The sequence below is a fragment of the Trachypithecus francoisi genome, unplaced genomic scaffold (assembly GCF_009764315.1).
Source record: "Trachypithecus francoisi isolate TF-2019V2 unplaced genomic scaffold, Tfra_2.0 Lachesis_group4, whole genome shotgun sequence".
NCBI classification, from domain to species: Eukaryota; Metazoa; Chordata; class Mammalia; order Primates; family Cercopithecidae; genus Trachypithecus; species Trachypithecus francoisi.
In genome coordinates, this window is record NW_022681469.1 from 60,365,377 (window position 1) to 60,384,426 (window position 19,050).

General features: G+C 34.7%; 1 protein-coding gene across 1 annotated transcript in view; it reads right to left on the reverse strand.

The window, feature by feature from the left end:
* Positions 1–19,050, reverse strand: part of GNAT3 (G protein subunit alpha transducin 3) — a 36,174-nt gene that overhangs the window by 2,776 nt on the left and 14,348 nt on the right. Inside the window, exons 3-6 of the mRNA XM_033193621.1 lie at positions 17,854–18,011; positions 13,213–13,341; positions 1,510–1,639; positions 1,164–1,317 (exon numbers count right to left, since the gene is read on the reverse strand). Coding sequence (XP_033049512.1) covers positions 1,164–1,317; positions 1,510–1,639; positions 13,213–13,341; positions 17,854–18,011 — 571 coding nt within the window. The remainder of the gene's footprint in view (positions 1–1,163; positions 1,318–1,509; positions 1,640–13,212; positions 13,342–17,853; positions 18,012–19,050) is intronic.

A 19,050-nucleotide genomic window follows, 5' to 3' on the forward strand; every position in this document is an offset into this window, starting at 1 on the left:
TTATATTATATAATATAAAACCTTTAATTATGAGTTTATATTTAATTAGTAATAGTCAATGTATTTGAATATTATTTGTAATATGAAAAGTATATTTAATCACATGATAAATGTATATTATAAATATTTATAATTATAGAAAAAAGATATAAGCCCTAATTGTAGATTGACCAATATAAGTATTTGTTTTGACAGAATGCCATGCTCCTAGTAACATCTGGGCAGCCTTACATACCTAAGTGGTAAAACTGGATTTGTATTTTGTTTACATCATAAAAATGGCTAGGTGCAATGGCTCACACCTGTAATCCCAGCACTTTGGTAGGCCAAGGTGGACAGATCACTTGAGGTCAAGAGTTCGAGACCAGCCTTGGCAAACATGGTGAAACCCCATCACTACTGAAAATACAAAAATTAACTGGGCGTTGTGGCATGCACCAGTGGTCCCAGCTACTCGGGAGGCTGAAGCAGGAGAATCATTTGAACCCAGGAGACAAAGGCTACAGCCTAAGCGACAGAGCGAGACTCCATCTCAAAAAAATAAATTTTTTAAATGTAATTTTATTACCAATGGAACATCCAACTATTTACAAAAAAAGAAAAAAAACTCTTTCTGAAGGAGAAACAGCCGTTCTGTGGGATTTCACATTTACAATCTCTGACTAACAGGATTAGCACTAAAATTCCAGGATCCAAGAAAACCAGAAAAAAAATGAAGATGTCATTATTCATTCTCAAATTCATTCATGCTATATCTCTAGAAACAACTCAGATATTGAAGGGCCTCTGAGACTTACTATAGCATTACAAGGTTTCAGTAGGAAGTACATCAAAAATGTCAATTTGGAATAAGATTTGCATTCCTGTTATAATTTTGAAGACAATTCAGGTTCCAATGTCATTTGATAAATTCTATAGAGTAGCACCCCTGGTCCATCTAACCCCTTCCAGTTTATTTTATTAGGGTTTTGCTTTAATGTAGACAATGTAGAGAGGGTTCTTCTTTATTGTAAGTTTTTTTTTTCCCCCAATTTGGATCATAAAGAAGACTCAAAAATGATCATAAGCTTCATCCTCATAAGTATTAAATGCCAAGATCCAGATAGGAAATATATGTTTATACAAAAATGTATTACTATGAAACTAAAAGAAAAGAATCTTACCGGTATATTCTGGAAAGCAGATACTAAGATGCACCTTGGTTACCTTTTCTTGAAAGATATCTTTTTTGTTGAGGAACAGGACAATGGAGGTTGTTGAAAAATACTTGTGATTACAGATACTGTTGAACAGGTGAAGACTTTCATGCATTCTATTCTGTTAGGTATCAGAAATGAGAATGGGTAGGATTATTATTTGCAAAATGTGAATGTTGCGCATCGTGAACAAGGATCTAGAACTAACATAAATCTTTGGCAAACCTTCAGGAGTTGGGCAATGTGGTAGTACTACTGAAAAGCACAAAGGTTACTTTTAACCCTGGCTTTGTTGTTTTTCTTTTAGACTTACCACTTCTTCATCTTCCACGAGGACCATGTCATAGGCACTAAGTGCAGCACAAAATATAATGCATGTAACTCCTTCAAAGCAGTGAATCCACTTCTTTCTCTCAGATCTCTGTCCACCTACATCAAACATCCTTTAAGAAAACATCAAATGAATAATAAATCTTACAAATATCCTCCAAAATGTGCATTGAGGTTATTTAGAGGTATAAATGGGTGATCCCATACATTCAAAAGGTATTCCTTTGACTTTTATTGATTATAAAATAAAATGTATTTGGTCAAATGGCTGCTCAAGGACCACAGAGAAAAAACAGTTTTTAAAAATGTCTCCGTGCAAACTAGAGTAAAATGATTTACACACTGACTTTGAGAAACTGGGAAATTTAAAAGAGTTTCGAGTTTTAGTAAAACATTCATTAGCCATAGAAGATTTTGATCAAAGTTTAGACATGTTCTCTTGAATGAAAAGAAACTGCAAGAAGATTGGAAGTTACTATAGTTCTGATGCTATGATTCTTGCCTATTTTCTTACATCTTTCTATATTCATTTGTTTACTCAGACAATTATTCTTTGCATTCTATGTACTAGACACTGTGCTAGGTCTGCTAGCACAAAGATGAAAAGATATGGTCTGTATCTTCAAAGAACGTTCTGTCTTGTAGAGAAAAAAATAAGTTACTATAATATTATGTAAAAATATTCTAATGTACAAGGTAAAATGTGAGCATATAGGAAGACTTAAGTTAGCCTGAGGGATCGTGACTCTTAGAGAAGGTGTTTGAAAACTCAACCCTTCCTCTACTTGTGTATTTTGGTGAGAGATCATTGTGGACAGAGGACTCAATTTTAGAAACTAGGAGCTAGGCAGCAAAAAGTTAGGTTTATATCAAAGGAACTGTTTAATGTTTGCTGCCTCAGGGCTTTCGCACACAGTCTCTTTCCTTTTCCTGTGACAAAGATTTCTTTCTTCCTTCCATACCTGCTTTTTTTCTCAACTATGAAGTCTTAGCATCAATATCTCCTCCACAAAGAAGCCTCCTGGAGCGTCCATGTAAATTGCACCTCTCTCAATCCTCCATTTACCTTCTATAGCATCACTTTCTTTCCTTTATGGTAATCATCAATATCTATCATCTCCATAGTAGAATAACAGCCTCATGAGGTCAGGAACATTATCTGTATTAGTAACTGCTGTATTCCTAGTTCCTGGCACCATGCCCAACACATAATAGACACGCAAAAAATATTTGATAAATAAATGAATAGATTCCATGTTAACTGAATAGACAGGCAGGAAACACAGCAAACATGCTATGTTCTCTCATGCCTTGATAACTTACACATGTTTTTTATAAATATGTATAAGTTACCAAGGCATGAGAGAACATAGCATGCTTGGGATAAGCAAGTTATTTATAGTTTTGGGAACATAAAGAATAAGGTAAAAACACCGAGCTATATGGTCTAATAATTATCCATTTGTCCACTTATTCATCGTTTATTCAACAAATAATTACTAAGCACTTATTATATGCCAGGCACCAAGGATTCAGCCTTAAGCTTTTAAACTGGTGGTGGTGGTAATAGTGATTGGTGTGTATGTTTCAAAATAGACTTCAGATATCCATATAGGATATCTGATGTGGATTCATATCCTATATGAATATCTGAAGATAGACTTAATAGGAAATATCCATATGAAAATAGACTTCAGATATCCATATAGGAAGTGGAGGGGGTGGGTTGTCATTTGAAATGGAGTGATCAGAAACTGTAGAAGATGACAGAAGTGTAAAAACCTAAGGAGATGAGGGGTTAAGCCAACTGGATATCTGGGTCAAACAATGTTACAGGCAAAGGTGACAGAGGAAACAGCAAGAGCAAAGGACTTCAGGAGTGAGCCTCACATGATCAGCCAGCAGTGGATTTGCTGGTCCTTTCACGTTACATGAGAAATGAAGATTTAATATTGCAGACCATAGAGGACTATGGGTGATTTTCAGATAGGGAATTGACATTTTTTTTGTCTGTTTGTTGTTGTGTTAGATCACTTTGATCTGAGTCCAGAAGTTGGACTTAATGAGGAAGAGATAAGAAGCAAAGAAATAAATTATGGGGCTATCATAATAGTTTAAACTCAAGGTATTAAGTACCAAAAAGCATCCAAGTTGTACAGACTTCAAGGGTAATAGTTATACTTGGAGTAATAAATGTCAACCGATCTGCTTATTGAAAATAATCAAAGTACAATATATTATACTTCACATTTCATATATGAACCAAGTAAAGATATATAGAACTAATATTCCCCAAATAATATACCAATGCAAAATCACTCCATTAAGCAGTAGACTAAAAGAGAAGTTGCTCACAATATTGAAGATAATGGTTAAGCGTTCGATAGTTAATAGTGTGGAAATTTAAATTTGGTGTTGATAAAGAATATTATATGTGCTACTAATTACCAAATTACAGTTTCAGACTTGCAAAATAAATGGAGGAAGGGGACCAAATTTTGACTTTACGGTTATATTATGTGAAAATTAACCAATGCATTTAATGTTAAAAAATTAAATGACAGTCTTACAGAAACAAGGATAATAAATATGCATTCAGATATTTAAATTGTTCATCAACTGTTTTGTTAATCCACAAAATACCGTAGTTTTTTTTCAGACTTCATAAACTGGAGTTTTATTTATTTCTTTGTTGAAATTACTTTTAAAGTATAAATTACATTTAAACTATAAAATGTGGTGGAACTAGAAATCGTTGAGATCATGACTTTCATGTTCCACATCACCAGTTGTAATGGATTAATCTTAATTTAACACACCCAATAAGAGTTTACTATTTGTCGGGCATATAAGCACCTTACAGCAGTGAACTCGTTTAAACCTCTTCAGGAACTTACAAGGAGGTAGATTTAGCATTCTTGTTTTTTCAGAGGACCCCTTAAGCAAATTGCCTAAGAATTATATTTCAACTAATATTTGTTGAGGCTGCTATGTACGTGGCACCATGATAGGTTCAATAGGTTCTGTGGCTATGACAGCTATGCTGTGAAAGTTGTTAACTTGCTAAATATAAGTCTGTTTACTTAGAACAGAGGTGCACAACTAGTACTAGTGCCTGCAGTTAGCGCTCAAACCCTCACTAGTGGACAGAAATTATCTTCACTGTGCAGTCTATCCTTCTCCCAGACCAGGCAGTAGTTTTATGTTGTCAAACAGGTCACTGGGCAAAAAATTTAAACTCCCTTCCTCTGGGAGGTTTCGTTCTTTTCTTTTAATGAAGATAATCACCTAATGTGTTTCAGATGTAGTACATATAGGCTCCATTTGGTCATATATGAATATATTGTGGATCATTTTTTGGCAAATAAATGTGACACTGTGATTGAACAATGATGATTAACTTACGGATTTGGGGGACCTGAGGGTAGAGTATCCATTACTAGGTTTAAACTCCTGGTGGCCTTTTCAAAGTGAAACCACCCTTCTTAACCCCACCCACGGACTTTTTAACTCGCAAGGATTTCCATAGTCCTAATCTCTTTCACTCTAATCCCCACCTCAGGGGAAAAAATCCCCCTTTCCCTTGCTTAATGACAAACCAGTCATGGAGCCAGGACAAAGAGTCATGGAGTGTTTGTGCTAAGGGAGCCCAATGTGCCATTTCCACAGCAGTGATGGCAGTGCTGTAGGAATCGAATTCTAGGATGCGTCTGGTAAGTTTTCTCCACTAAGCAGAACTTGCATTAGTCTTGTCAACCTTTGTTTGTAGTCTCCTTTTCCCTGCTTTTATGCCCAATTGTGCCATTCTGTTTCATTCCGATTGATATTTGTATTCTTTTAGTCACATTTTCAATTAGATTATATATTCAGATTATATTTACATTTTAAAAGTCTGAGAAACTCCTCTCTTTAAGGTGACTTTGTAATTGCTCAGATTTCCTGCATAGTGACCAAATATTTTATCTCAGAGCAAAATCATCTTATTTCTCTCATGTTAATAGTTTTGTTTTGTTTTTGGTGTGTGGGGGCTTAGTGACAAAAATAATAGTAGGAATTATTAAGATATGGGAACTCTAACTTGTGGGTTCTATGGGGGACATAAACTACCCAGGAGGAGGAAGAAAAAGGAACCTCATATACTTCCTACATATTTATTTTCTACAACATAATGTCCTCAAATGGTTTTTCCCCATATCTGAAACATCTGAAGCATCTGAGATGAAAATCAGAGTAACAACAAACTCATTGGCTATGCCTTAATTTTCTCTGATGAGTCAGCTTCTTTGCAGCCTACTAATGATGTGTTAACAGGTGTAAGAGGTAGCTATTCTCCTCTTCTGATAAATACGTACAACTGTGATAAGTAACAATTGCAGGAAAAATAACTTACGGTAGAATAAAAGTCACATTGGAATTGTGTGCTCTCCTGAAAAATAAATTCTAATCCATGGCTTTCTGTTTCTCATAACAATTCTTTGAAGGGAAAATAGTATTTACCCATTTCTTTACCAAAGTGAAGAAACTGGCCTTTGAGAGGCTAAGGTGGTTTGTTCCTAAACTCACAATTAATAAAGGATAGAACTGATGCACTATGACCCTTATAGCCTAGTGCTCTTTCTGCATATCATGCAGCTTCTAATAAACATGTTTTAATTGGCTTAGCTTTCTCCCAAGGAAGAGAGGACAAAGATTGCTCAGTCTTAGCATTTTGTTCATATAGATAAAATGGGAAGTCTATCTTAGGTTGAATGCATATAATCTTCTCATTTTATGACTCATTTGATAAACAATATTTGTGTGTGTGTGCAGATTGACGTAGGAGACATAGGTCCAGGGAGCATTGATCATTTCTCTAATGCCATCTGCTCTTATTGAACTGAAATGCTCATTAGCAAATCAGACCAATAGCCAGAGTTTTGTTTTTGTATTGATTCTCTTGGACACTATGTTAGCTCTAAGAATAGTGACATTTTGTTTTGCTAATATTGTAGTCATTTATTTTTCATACTTCTCTCTTCAGTTTTAGCTTTTCCCCTAAATTTTAATTTAGTCCTTATTTTATGGAATTGTAAAGTATTACTACCTGTGAAAACATTTTGAAGATCCCCAAAGTGAAGTAATTGCTTATATTTTTTGGCTGAAGAAATATTCTCCCTTATGTATAAACATCAAAACAAAACAAAAAGCTTCATTGTGACCATTCTGTGAGAGACAAAATTAAAATCAGAGAAAACATGTATATTTGCTACCTGGAGTTTTGGATTGGTCAAATACAGTAGATTATTAATGAGGGAAATGGACATGCTTGAATACTCTCAACTCTCTGAATAAAATAATAAATCTTAACTACCATGATGTTACATGGGACTTACAGTCCTCATTTGGGATTTTGTGTGGGGTTTTTTGGTCTTATTTATTTAGTTTTTTTAAGGAGGGATAATATGTATTTTGTTATTAAGTCTGACATTGGTTGGAATTCTTAAAGTTAAAAAAATTTAAATAACTAAAATTTATGATGAAGCTGAAAATTGATAGGCTAGTCTTTTAAAGTGAAAGTGGAATACTGATTATTTGTTAAATTGCCCAAGGCATTAATACAGGGCAAACCATCAGATTTTTATGGCTTTATATTAAACAGTTGACTAAATATTTGTGTTTTATAGTTCTAGTAAGCGGTTAGCAAAGCTTTGAGGTTTATGGTTTATGTTAAACAGTTGGGTAAATATTGGAACACATGAGATTATTCACATTTCATATCAGAATAGATTATAATATAATCTGCCCCTTATAATTCTTGTAAAATTAGTATATAATCTAGAGTAGCTAAAAATCAACAACGCTACTGCAGCTAATTTTTTAGATGTCTTTGCTTATCCTATAAGCATATACTTATCTTTGAAAAATCACTTTCTGACATTCTCTACTATGTATTTGATGACATAAAAATAAAACCCAATCTGAGTAGGAATTTATTTTAAGGTATTCTATTGAATGGGATTTATTCAAGATGTTAGTCTCTATCACAGTTGTTATAATTTTTCATCATGGTTACATATGAGACCAAGTGGATCTGTGTCTTCACTACACACCCATAGCAAATGGTCTAACCAACCTTTCCCTTGTTTCTGGTCTTGAAAATAGAGAAGGGTAGATACTTGCAGACAGGAAGGATGTGCACAGACGTCTTACTAAATCTCTTAAATCCTCATGATTAAAAATCAGACTCAAAAGGATTTATAACTGTAAGGGAGCCAAGGTCTCCAAATCATCAGAATCATTAATACCATTATACACTTTCTACTAAATGTGTGTTGTGTGCATTTGAAACTTCAAATAATTCTCTGATTATTTAATAATGTAATTCATAAAGCCATTAAAATAAGTTCTGTCACTAGAATCAATTAGACATATTTTATAACTTATTATTTTGGTAATACTAATCATAAACATGCCTGAAACAAATATATAGTATATATGAGTTATTGTTCTATGAGATCTTATAAAGACTAGCAAAGCCAAATTGAAATGTAGCTGCTGTGTGGACAGCCAGATTCACTTGTAATCTGAGATGATGCATATGCCACACAAATGACCACAATATACACGATTCAACATCATATCTCAGGAAAACTGTAGTTTCTTTTATATCATAGATCTGCTCAAATGTTCTTATAAACAGTTGTGGTAATTTATGAAATCTAAAGCTCTGTGTTGTAATAGTTGTTAACCTTTTTTCCTTAGCTCCCATATAGTTTCAGGTCCTTTCAATTCTGTTTTTCCATCATGGAAAAATTAGGGAGAAAGTTTTTTTCTCTGTAATTGTTTGCTAAATCCCTGTAAATACATGTCTAAGTTATTTGTTCTGAGGAATTATTCTGTAACAATAGGAGGGCTTACATTTGCTCCGCATTTTCCACTTACATAGTATATTAATGTCTATAAAGATAATTTATCAGTTTGACAGCTGCAGTTCTGGTTTGATAAGAACTCTACAGTAATTGCCATTGAATTAGATGATACACAATTATGTTCCAGTACATTGGCAGAGATAATTTTTCATTTTGGTGTTCCTATGTAAAAGTTTAGAGTTCTCTAATTTAATATGTAAATTGAGCCTTTGGTTTTAAATAGTCATAAGATGTCTTATGCTATGTGAATACAAATCAATGCTAATGTAATATATTTTAATACCTGGGTACTTGCTGAAATAAAGTGGGAAGGTACATTACTTTTATGCATCTATTTTGAAATACTACAGAATTGTACACTCCAAAACCCTGTGCACTTTTGGACTATCCTATGTAGCACTTGAAAGAAAACTATTTAACGGTGAGAATTGATTAAAGGATTAATCTATCTTAATTGCTCTAGCTAAACTTAAAACTGTATTTAAATAATTTTAAATAGCTCCTCAAGAAAAATTTTAAAATATTTTGTAACAAAATTTAAATATTTCCAAATTGTATTGTTTAAATAAAGACTTGTTTTTAGAAAAATTCCTTGCATTGGAGTAAGGAAGTACTATATCTTCTAACCTCTTCCTCATTGAAAATGCCTTTAATAACGTTGTCTTGAGTCAGAGGAAAATCAAATGCTCTTAAGAAAACAAAAAATCTTGAAACCTGTTTTAGTATACAGCAAAGAGGTGGTAGTTGCACAGTAAAGAGAATGTTCTTTTTTTTTTTTCCTTTTTTTGAGACAGTCTTGCTCTGTCACCCAGGCTGGAGTGCAGTGGCGTGATCTTGGCTCACTGCAACTGCCACCTTTTGAATTTAAGTGATTCTCCTGCCTCAGCCTCCTGCAGAGCTGGGATTACCAGGGCGTGCCACCATGCCTGGCTAATGTTTGTATTTTTAGTAGAGAAGGGGTTTCACCATGTTGGCCAGGCTGACCTCAAGTGATCCACCCGCCTCGGCCTCTCAAAGTGCTGGGATTACAGGTGTGAGCCCCCATGCCCAGCCAAGAGAATATTATATAAAAATAATTTCTAGCTTGGTTTCACAATTCAGTTCACAAACACCTTACATTTTAGCATTGATACTGTAATAGAGAGTTAGCAAAACTCTCCTCATTGCTTCATAAGGATCAATAATATGCGAAAGCAAAATAGCTCACCTTCGTATATGACTTAAGATAGTGCTTCACAAGATAAACCACAAAACTACAAAAGGACAGAGGAAAATGACTATGTACCAAAGGGGATCTGGAGGTCTAAACTGAAGAGTCCTATTGTAAGAAAAAAATGTATTTTAAAATTAATATTTTATTTTAAACGTTAATGCAAATGTTATATTCTACTCTGTGATGATTAATACTGAGTGCCAACTTGACTGGATTGAAGGATACAAAGTATTGATCCTGGGTGTGTCTGTGAGGGTGTTGCCAAAGGAGATTAACATTTGAGTCAGTGGGCTGGGAAAGGCTGACCCACCCTCAATCTGGATGGGCACAAGCTAATCGGCTGCCAGCACAGCTAGAATATAAGCAAGCAGAAAAATGTGAAAAGAGAGGCTGGCCTAGCCTCCCAGCCTACGTCTTTCTATCTCTGGGAGGGCGGCTGATGTGGTGGCAGTACCAGCTGAGGGGCGCTGACGCAGGAGAAAGATGTAGGCTGGGAGGCTAGGCCAGTCTGTCTTTTCGCATTTTTTTGCTTGCCTATATTCTAGCCGCACTGGCAGCTGATTAGATTGTGCCCACCCTGATTAAGGGTGGGTCAGCCTTTCCCAGCCCACTGACTCAAATGTTAATCTCCTTTGGTAACACCCTCAGAGACACACCCAGGATCAATACTTTGTATCCTTCAATCCAATTAAGTTGATAGTATTAACCATCACATATTCATAATTGTTTCAAAATTTTGATTGTTTATATTACTTGGTTCAGAGTGAAATAGATGTCTCAGAAAATGACCATGATGTTCTGAGGGTTTATGTGTTTGACAGTCGTCTTGTACCCTGCTTTTAGAAGCACTGACTTATAAAGGACCACAGGACCCTCCAACTTAAAAGATATTTCCCCAAGAGGCTGTCATTTTACCCTCCCTCCGCCTTCTCTCTGAAAGAGATTATAAATCAACAACACTGAAAAAAACACTCTACAGAAAAAGAATGGTTTTCACCCCAATTTATCTAACAACTAACTAGTGCCATACAGTGTAAGGAGTGTGGTCTTTGAAGACGGAAAGATATGCATTTTAATTCCATCTCTAGCACTTCTGTGAAAGACCTTAGGGGAAATCTTTTATCTCAGTTTAGCCTCCAGTTTTTGAGGCTATCCAGTTAGCCTCAGGATAACCAAGATTGTTTATCCTGAGTATGGATAGCAATACTTAGCTCGTGATGCTACTGTGTAAGTATAAAGATTGTGTACATACAGTGCTTGGCATAGTGCCTTTACTCATTCAGCAAAAATTCCCTGCATTCTTACTCTGTGCTAGCCACTATGATAAGCACTGGAGGTACAGCTATAAATAAACATGGCCCCTAGCGTCCGGGAACTCAGGGGCATATGAGACAGAAACAGAAACAAAAAGAGAAAACTAATAAAGAAGACAATCTCATATATTGATAATTTTTTCTTAAAAAAAGGAAAGCAGTGTGATGTAACAATATTGTAGTGACTATGGCTCACCCTGGCTTAGTTAGTGAGAGCTGTTTATCTGCATTTCTCCTCAACTCTGCATTTAGTGACATCACCTTGGTTGACTGAAATTGGCTATGGTGGGGTTATTTGCACCAGAAAAATCAAGAGCTACAAGTCAACGAGCCCTCCATTGCTTTACTGCCTCAGAAACCCTGCTGTTAAACAATTATTAGCATGCTGCAGGTTGTATAGCAACAGGGGTAAGCATGGATGGTACATAGATAAGATGGTTATACCTCCATGAGGAGATGCATTTGATTTCAGAGCTTAATGATAAGAAGGAGGTGTTTCTTGCAGATTCAGGGGCAGAGCACTTTAGGCAAAGAGACTAGCAAGTGCAAAGGCTTGAAATGTTAAAGAACAGATATATAAACAAGATAACTTTTTAGAGTGATCATTTTTGAGACAATAGCAAATTGGTTGGTGTTGTAGGGAGTGACTCGGATGCTGAACTTTTAGGTATTCAATGGGTAGCATTAATTGTCAAAATCGGTTTATGGTCCAGACAATCTAGGACCCAGAGAGTTGTACTGGCTTATGAAAGGTAAGCTACATCAAGTTATAACTCTCTGCTAGGACTTTACTTCATCTAATCTTTACAACAAACTCATTAGGTAAGCAAGTAAAGAAAAGGTTAACTGTGCTTCTTAACTCCTACTGCTAATTATTAGATAATCTGGAATTGGAACTTTGGTCAAGGCCCACACTTAGTTCTAGTCTGTTTCAGTGAGACATCTGGAGAAAAGAAAGGAGAGTAAGAGAGAAAAGGGACAGTGTCAAAAATGCTTTCACTGGGGTGGGAGGGGCAGAAGGGGAGAAACAACTGAACTCAAGGCCCCAGAGGAAAACCCAGAAACTGGATCAAAGATGAGGAGTCTGAAAAAGTAGTTGCCAAAAAGAACTATACAATAGTGAAGCCAGGACTGATGACAAACTTTTCCTGCATTGGCCAAGACAGGATGTTGATCCCAATCGGTGCAGTCCCTTTACCCTGGTTTAATCTTTGGCTCATCTTTCAGAAAATTAACTATTTGTAGGCCTAAAATTTAGATAGGAATTTTGAAGAGTTTTTTTCTGTATTAGTTGAAAATATACTATCTACATAATAGGTATTCTACTTAGATATTGTATATAACACATACTTTAAAATATTTGAAGCTTTTATCTTACTAAAATAAATTTATGATGTTGATTAATTACCATTTTCTTTTTCCTCACAAATGGATATGAATAATTCATGCCACTCTATCTCCAGTTTTTTACTCTTTAAGATTATTGTCATTATTAGATGTATGAATAATCTTATTAGTTATATTTTTATTGATTTTTGTCATTACTAAACAATACAACTAGAACCTGCTATTAATGTTTAATATTCCATAGTGTGCACAATCCATTCAAAAAGTATTTAAATATTAAGGGATATTTTCTAACATTATAGTATGGGTTTCCATTTCTTGTTATAGTAAATGAGTGATTTTGCAGTAGAATTTCTAGGAAGCTCTCGATAATACAACAGCAATGAAAATAATGATTCATTTTCATACTCAAAACATGGTTATAAAATATGCCTTGATATTGCAGTAAATAGTATCATATTCAAATAATTCTCTTCTTGGTAATTTGCATTTTTTAAAATTAAGGAAACAGATGTAATAGGAATATTTCAAGCAAATAGGAAAATAGAAAGGCAAAGGAAATAGGATTCCTGGCACCCATTTCTTGTATATTATTTAAATACATTTTCTTTTTTTTCCCCCAAAGTACAGTGCCAGTTTTAAAAATGAGGAAAGTAAAATCTAGCCCCTACCTGCTCAAGCCAGAAGCATTTTAGCCTGGAAGGAGGGATGAGGCTCAGGATGAGAGGTTGGGGTGAGAGGCTATAGGAGGACAGTAAAGGACGGTGGTACTGAAGGTAAACTGGAGCTAGTGAGTACATCCAAGAATTATTGAACCTGAACATGGGCTAGAGCTTTTCTCCATGAGGGAATATTAAGCCTGATGCATACTTCTGTCCACAGTTAGAAAAGATCTTTGATCATACCTGAAGTGTAAGTCTTTAAAGGAGAATTGAGTTTCAATGATTCCAGTTGTTTTCACTCGAGAATGGAGAACATCTTGTTCATTTGGCACATACCCAGATGCTGTTATTCTATCTAAATCATTAAGGTAGCTAATAAAGACAAAACAAAATTATGTATGTGAATATATAATACATAAATACATACATATATAATACATATATATGCATATATACACATATATATGTATATATTACATACATATATGTGTGTGTGTATATGTGTATTTTTTAACTTTGCATTTGAAGAAACCAGGATTCAACATAAATGAATTTTTAGTGTAGGATCTATTAAAAATGATAAATTGTAGACGTGCTTTCCAAACTCTGATCATCAGAATTACAAGTTTGGTAGCTGGAATGTTGCAGAATGCAGAGTGCTGACTGTGGTACACAGCTGACCCCCAGCGTCCTCTTCTAAAGGCACCTAAATCAACACTGCCTTAACCTGTATTTTATGTGGTTTATGTGATAAACTTGCTGGTATATGGATAGAAGTATGAAAGAAAATTTCTCTTTATAGTGCCTGGGTCATTACAAAGCTAAAAGCTGCCTTATAATGGTAGTGGCTAGATTATCCTCGAAATTCTGTGGTTTGAATTTAGGCATTTTCAGTTTTATGAGAGTGATTGGTTTGAATGTACTAATTCAAAGGTTGTTTGTTATTTTTGCATGGATTTGCCTCATCAAAACTCAGCCATTTCCATTAAATGCCATTGCAATGTCTAGTTAGCGCAATAAAAGAAGCACTATTTGTCTCTCTTCCTGGTCTATACTGGAAGTGACTCATGCATTTGCAAACCTACCCTGACTTGGCACTCCTGGGGACAGAAGGGTGAACGTACCCACAATCCTCACTCCCACCTCCTCTTCCATCAATGCATCACTGTGTCTTTACCCCTTCCAGGAAGCTGTATTAAAAATTCCTGGTATTATCAGGCTGAATATGGTATTTTTTTCTCCTCACAGGATCTAGGTGTGGTGATGAACAGGAATAAGTCTAATTAAACTGTGTATGCTATAACAGTCTGTTAAATTAAAGGAAAAAAACCCTGCTCTCAGCTTCCTGCTCTCAGCTTCCTAACTCTTGAAACCAGATAATGTCTTTATACTAAAAAAAGTGTTTTATTGCTTTAAAAATAATTTGAAAGCCACTGGTCTAGACTGTAGATATTAAGCTTTTAGTGGCTTAGCCATATCACTATTTCTGTACAAATTTTAGATACCAATAGTAATAGCATGGTAATGCTTTTATGACACATTTCACCATTACACTGAACCACATGTATAGAAAGATAAGATTCGAACGCTTCCATTGAGGCAGAATGTGTGAGGTAGAATCCAGCTGAATGTTAGTGTTAAAAATTGTTTGTTCAGTGATTATGCTGAGAAGCTGTTATGCCTTAGCACCTAGCACAAAGATTGAAAAAACAAAACCATTTTATTATTTTAAAACATTCATTATTAATATAGGTAATTTATTCTTGGAGGCGCTTTTTCCTTTTAAGCTGAAACAAACTAAGGGTGGACAAGTGTCCCAAAGGGATTTTGCCAAGAGTAAAAATCACACCTCAGAAACACATAACATATATAATATGAAAATTTCTATATATAGTATAACATATATAATACGAAAGCAGCCTTGTTTTAGTCTAAAAAAGCTTAAGTTTTCTTTTGAAAAAAGAGTGATACATCAAGATGTAAATGTATTAGAGAAAGTACTGGCAGAATTTGCTAGTGTATTTATTTTCTATTTTGGCAAGCAAATCCCTTTGTGAATTTTCTATTAACTAAGCCTGCATGTGTGATAGGTATATTGCTGGTCAGTTCATGCAAGAGAAACAACAAACAAAAAAACACCAAAAATATACCTACCAAAATAAAGATTACATTCATTTCATAATAGCTAAATGAAAGCCTTGGTAAGGACACATTTATTTGCATGTATAAATGATTTCAAGCAAAGCAGAAGCATTAGCAGACTGACAAATTTGCATTTAAAATGCTTATTTAAATAAACAAATAGAGAATGTGGGAGTTCAAGCCTATAATCTAAAGCGCCAACCAAATAGAGGCCCTTAACATATATGAATCTGATCATTGAAAAGTACTAAATTATTTTCCAATTATTTAAACTAGGATTTTTCCTGGTGTAGTCTATGGTAATTCTTAAAGCATGTGGAATTTTAAAGGCACACTACATGGCTTCACTGCGATTAGTAAACCATGCAGTCAACTAAAATGTTTCCTCTGATTGTCCCTGCCGCACCCCTCTCCTTTCAATGTTCTGGAACTGATGAGGTTATGTTGCCAACTATGGCATTCCTTTCCCTTATTCTGATTATATTCACTTTTTTGTTAGCCTTAACTGGAAGGATCTCTACATTTGAGGAAACAAGAAGTATCTTACTTATACCAAAAGAAAGAAAAGAAAAAAGTATTAGAGACCTTGCTCTATATAATGTATATGAAATAGACAAATTGTAGTACCAATCTCATTTTATATCTAGTTTTCCAGTATAATTCAGTGTTTGAAAAAAATCTGCTCTTAATTTCTAGAAGAAAGCAATGACCATTCAACTACCTTTCTCAGCAAGCTTTCATTTTAAGGACACCTAAGAGCAGAAAAAAAAATAACACTTTATTATTATTATTACTTTTTGGCTTATGTATGAAATTTCTCTGAAACAGGGAATATCAGCTTTTCTTTTGTTATTCTGTTGCACCTGCAGTAATCTGGGTGGTTGAAAACTATTACAATATAGGAAACATTTATGAAATGAATGCAAATTTATATTGTTTAATTGTTTTTAACTTGATGAACAGATTTAAAATTTTACTATGAATCTATAATGGAGTAGATAGTCCCAGTGTAAAACATACTTTAAATGTTTACATAAAGGAAAAAATTAAAATTAGATACTAGAAAATACAATAAAATGCCATTTATTTGCCCATTTTAACTATGTGGTTTGTACAAGACTAAATATATTAATGAGAGCCCACTTTAATCTATCTTTCTCTCTGGCTCTCTACCCAGAGCTTTACTGAGCAAGATTTTATGGGAATATTCCACAATTCAGCTTCTTACTCATTGTGACTACCCTTACCAATGAATAGTATAGAAAAGCAATGTTTTACTCCACTGCAGAGATCCCTTTTACTATTAAAATGTGGTAGGTGCTGAGACACTTATGAAAAGTTATTCAAGTTGATATAATCACACAATGAGATTCATTCTCTCCTTCATCAGAGAGCTAGGAAAAACTCTTTCCTCCAAAAGCAATGTGTCCTTTGAAATTGGGGTCTAAAATAAAGAAGAATGAATAATTACAGAATTTTTTCCCTAGAATTTATATAGCTTATTTCTCTCCATAATCATTCTGTCCATCAGTGATTAAAAATCTGAAGTGTCATACAAGCTTCATTGTTCTGTCTTTACTGATCTTTTTCATTTGTTTCACTTTTATATTACTGTTTTGCTTTTGTTTAATTAAATGATGCTAGTAGGTTCTGTTGGTGGGAGGAGTTCATCAAAAGAAGTATATTTATACTTTTTCACACATATGCATGAATGGAAATAGAAAATGAGTAATTAGATTGTATTTACATATGCACATATCTTGCAGGCATGTAGTAGCAGAGCTATCTTAGGAACCACTTACTAAAAGAATTGTTTTTGGGGTTATTTTGGTGACAGGGTCTTGCTCTTTTGCCCCGGCTGGAGTGCAGTGGTGCAATCTCTGCTTACTGAAGCCTTGACCTCCTGGGTTCAAGCAATCCTCCTGTCTCAGCTTCCCAAGAAGCTGGGACTACAGGCATGTGCCCCTACACCTGGCTAATTTTGTATTTTTTTTTTTGAAGCAACTTGGCTTTGCTATGTTGCCCAGGCTGGTTTCAAATTCCTGAGCTCAAGCTGTCTGCCTGCCATGGCTTCCCAAAATGCTGGGATTACAGGCATGAGCCACTGTGCCCAGCACTAAAAGAAAATTTTAAATCACTTTAATAATGAAATTATAGTGTCACAAGCCCCTAATTTCCTTATGGTTAATTAGTACTAAATGGATGATATAAGCAGTGAAATTTATACAATTTTTTGAGACTCCAGAAGAATCCCCTGGTATATAAGTGTTTTGGAAATCAATTCATTAATTTCTTCTAGAATTTTGTATCAAGGTCATCAACCCAGTGAGCCAAGGCATGTGTCATTAATAAACTTAACCTAGGAGATGATTTCACTAATATGAATAGAGATGAACTGAATAGCCCAAAACCTCAGTGTGCATGTCACCAGACTGTATAAGTGTGAAAGGCTATGCTTAATGGTTAACTCTTTTTAATCAAGAGAAGATATTTGCAACATAATATCTTCTCGGGCAGTTTTAAACTTAGTTATTTAAAATGCTCCCCTGCTTATATTTTCTTACATCTCATTATGTCACCTTGCTCATTTTCATTTCTCTTCAATTGCTTTTTATTTTACTCTAATAAAATGTAACACCATTTATTTTCTTCATTTGCATTTACAAATGCAAAGTATGCAGAATTATAATTCTTAATTTTAAATGTTTTACCTTCAATTCCCCTTAAAGTGAATTCACTTACTAAGCTGCTGAGTCATTGAGCTGATACTCAGATGCCTTTTCAAAGCAGGCCTGAATTCCCGGATCTCTCCATAGCCGTTTTATTACCTCAGCCAGTTGAGGCGTCATGCCACCATCTTCCAGGGTATTTGCCATTGCATAAAGTTGTCGTTGGTCCTCCTAGAACAATGTTTTGGTGAGAATAAGAATGTATTATTTGGAATCACATACTCTGTTTTCTAATAGAGTATTTTAATGGGATGATTTTAATCTTATTCCTTTAGCTAATAATTCCACCAAACATCTTTTTAAACTATATCGAGGTAAATAGAACTAAAGTTTCTCATGGCTGGTTGATGTCCAGAAGAGTTCTCCTTTGCAAAAACTATAAAATATTATGTGAAGAAATTAGCATATTTTGAAATATATCACTGACTTCTGAATATGGTATCAAGAAGGATAATAATACTTTGCTGTATTCATATTGAGTTTGCAGAAGGTCTACATATTATACCAAGGTAAAAGAAAAATTAACCTGATTTAATCTGGTATTTTCTTCTTTTTTTAATCATTGCCATGAATTTTTCTAGAAAAAAAAGCCAAGTAAAAATTAGAGTAGGCCAGGCATGGTAGCTAACACCTGTAATCCCAGTACTTTGGGAGGCTGAGGTGGGTAGATCACTTGAGTCCAGGAGTTTGAGACCAGTCTGGGCAACATGGCAAAATTTTTCCTACAAAAAAATTAGTCAGGGATGTAGTGCATGTCTGTAGTCCCAGCTACTAGGGAGACTGTGGTGGGAGAATTGCTTGAGCCTGGGAGGCAGAGGTTGCAGTGAGCAGAGATTGTACCACTATATTCCAGCGTAGGTGACAGAGCCAGACCCTGTCTCCAGAAAAAAAAAAAAAAAAAATTAGAGTAAAAATGGGAAATGAATTCGTTATTCTAAAATTGTATTTTTTCAAAAAATTAATATGTAATATTTTTTGTCATCAGGTTACCTCCTCTTAATCATACAAATAAAGAATGGTAAACATTTGGATCCATTTAATATTTTTGAACATCCCTGTAGGTATTGTTGATTGCATGCCTTTGGAACAAACCAGTAGGGCAGAGGTGAGAATTTTTTATGCAAAGCAAGGAATTATTGTCTTAGTCCTGTTGGGATAAGATCTGGAGCTTACCAGGGAAGAAGGAAATAGAAGTTTATTGAGTTTAAGT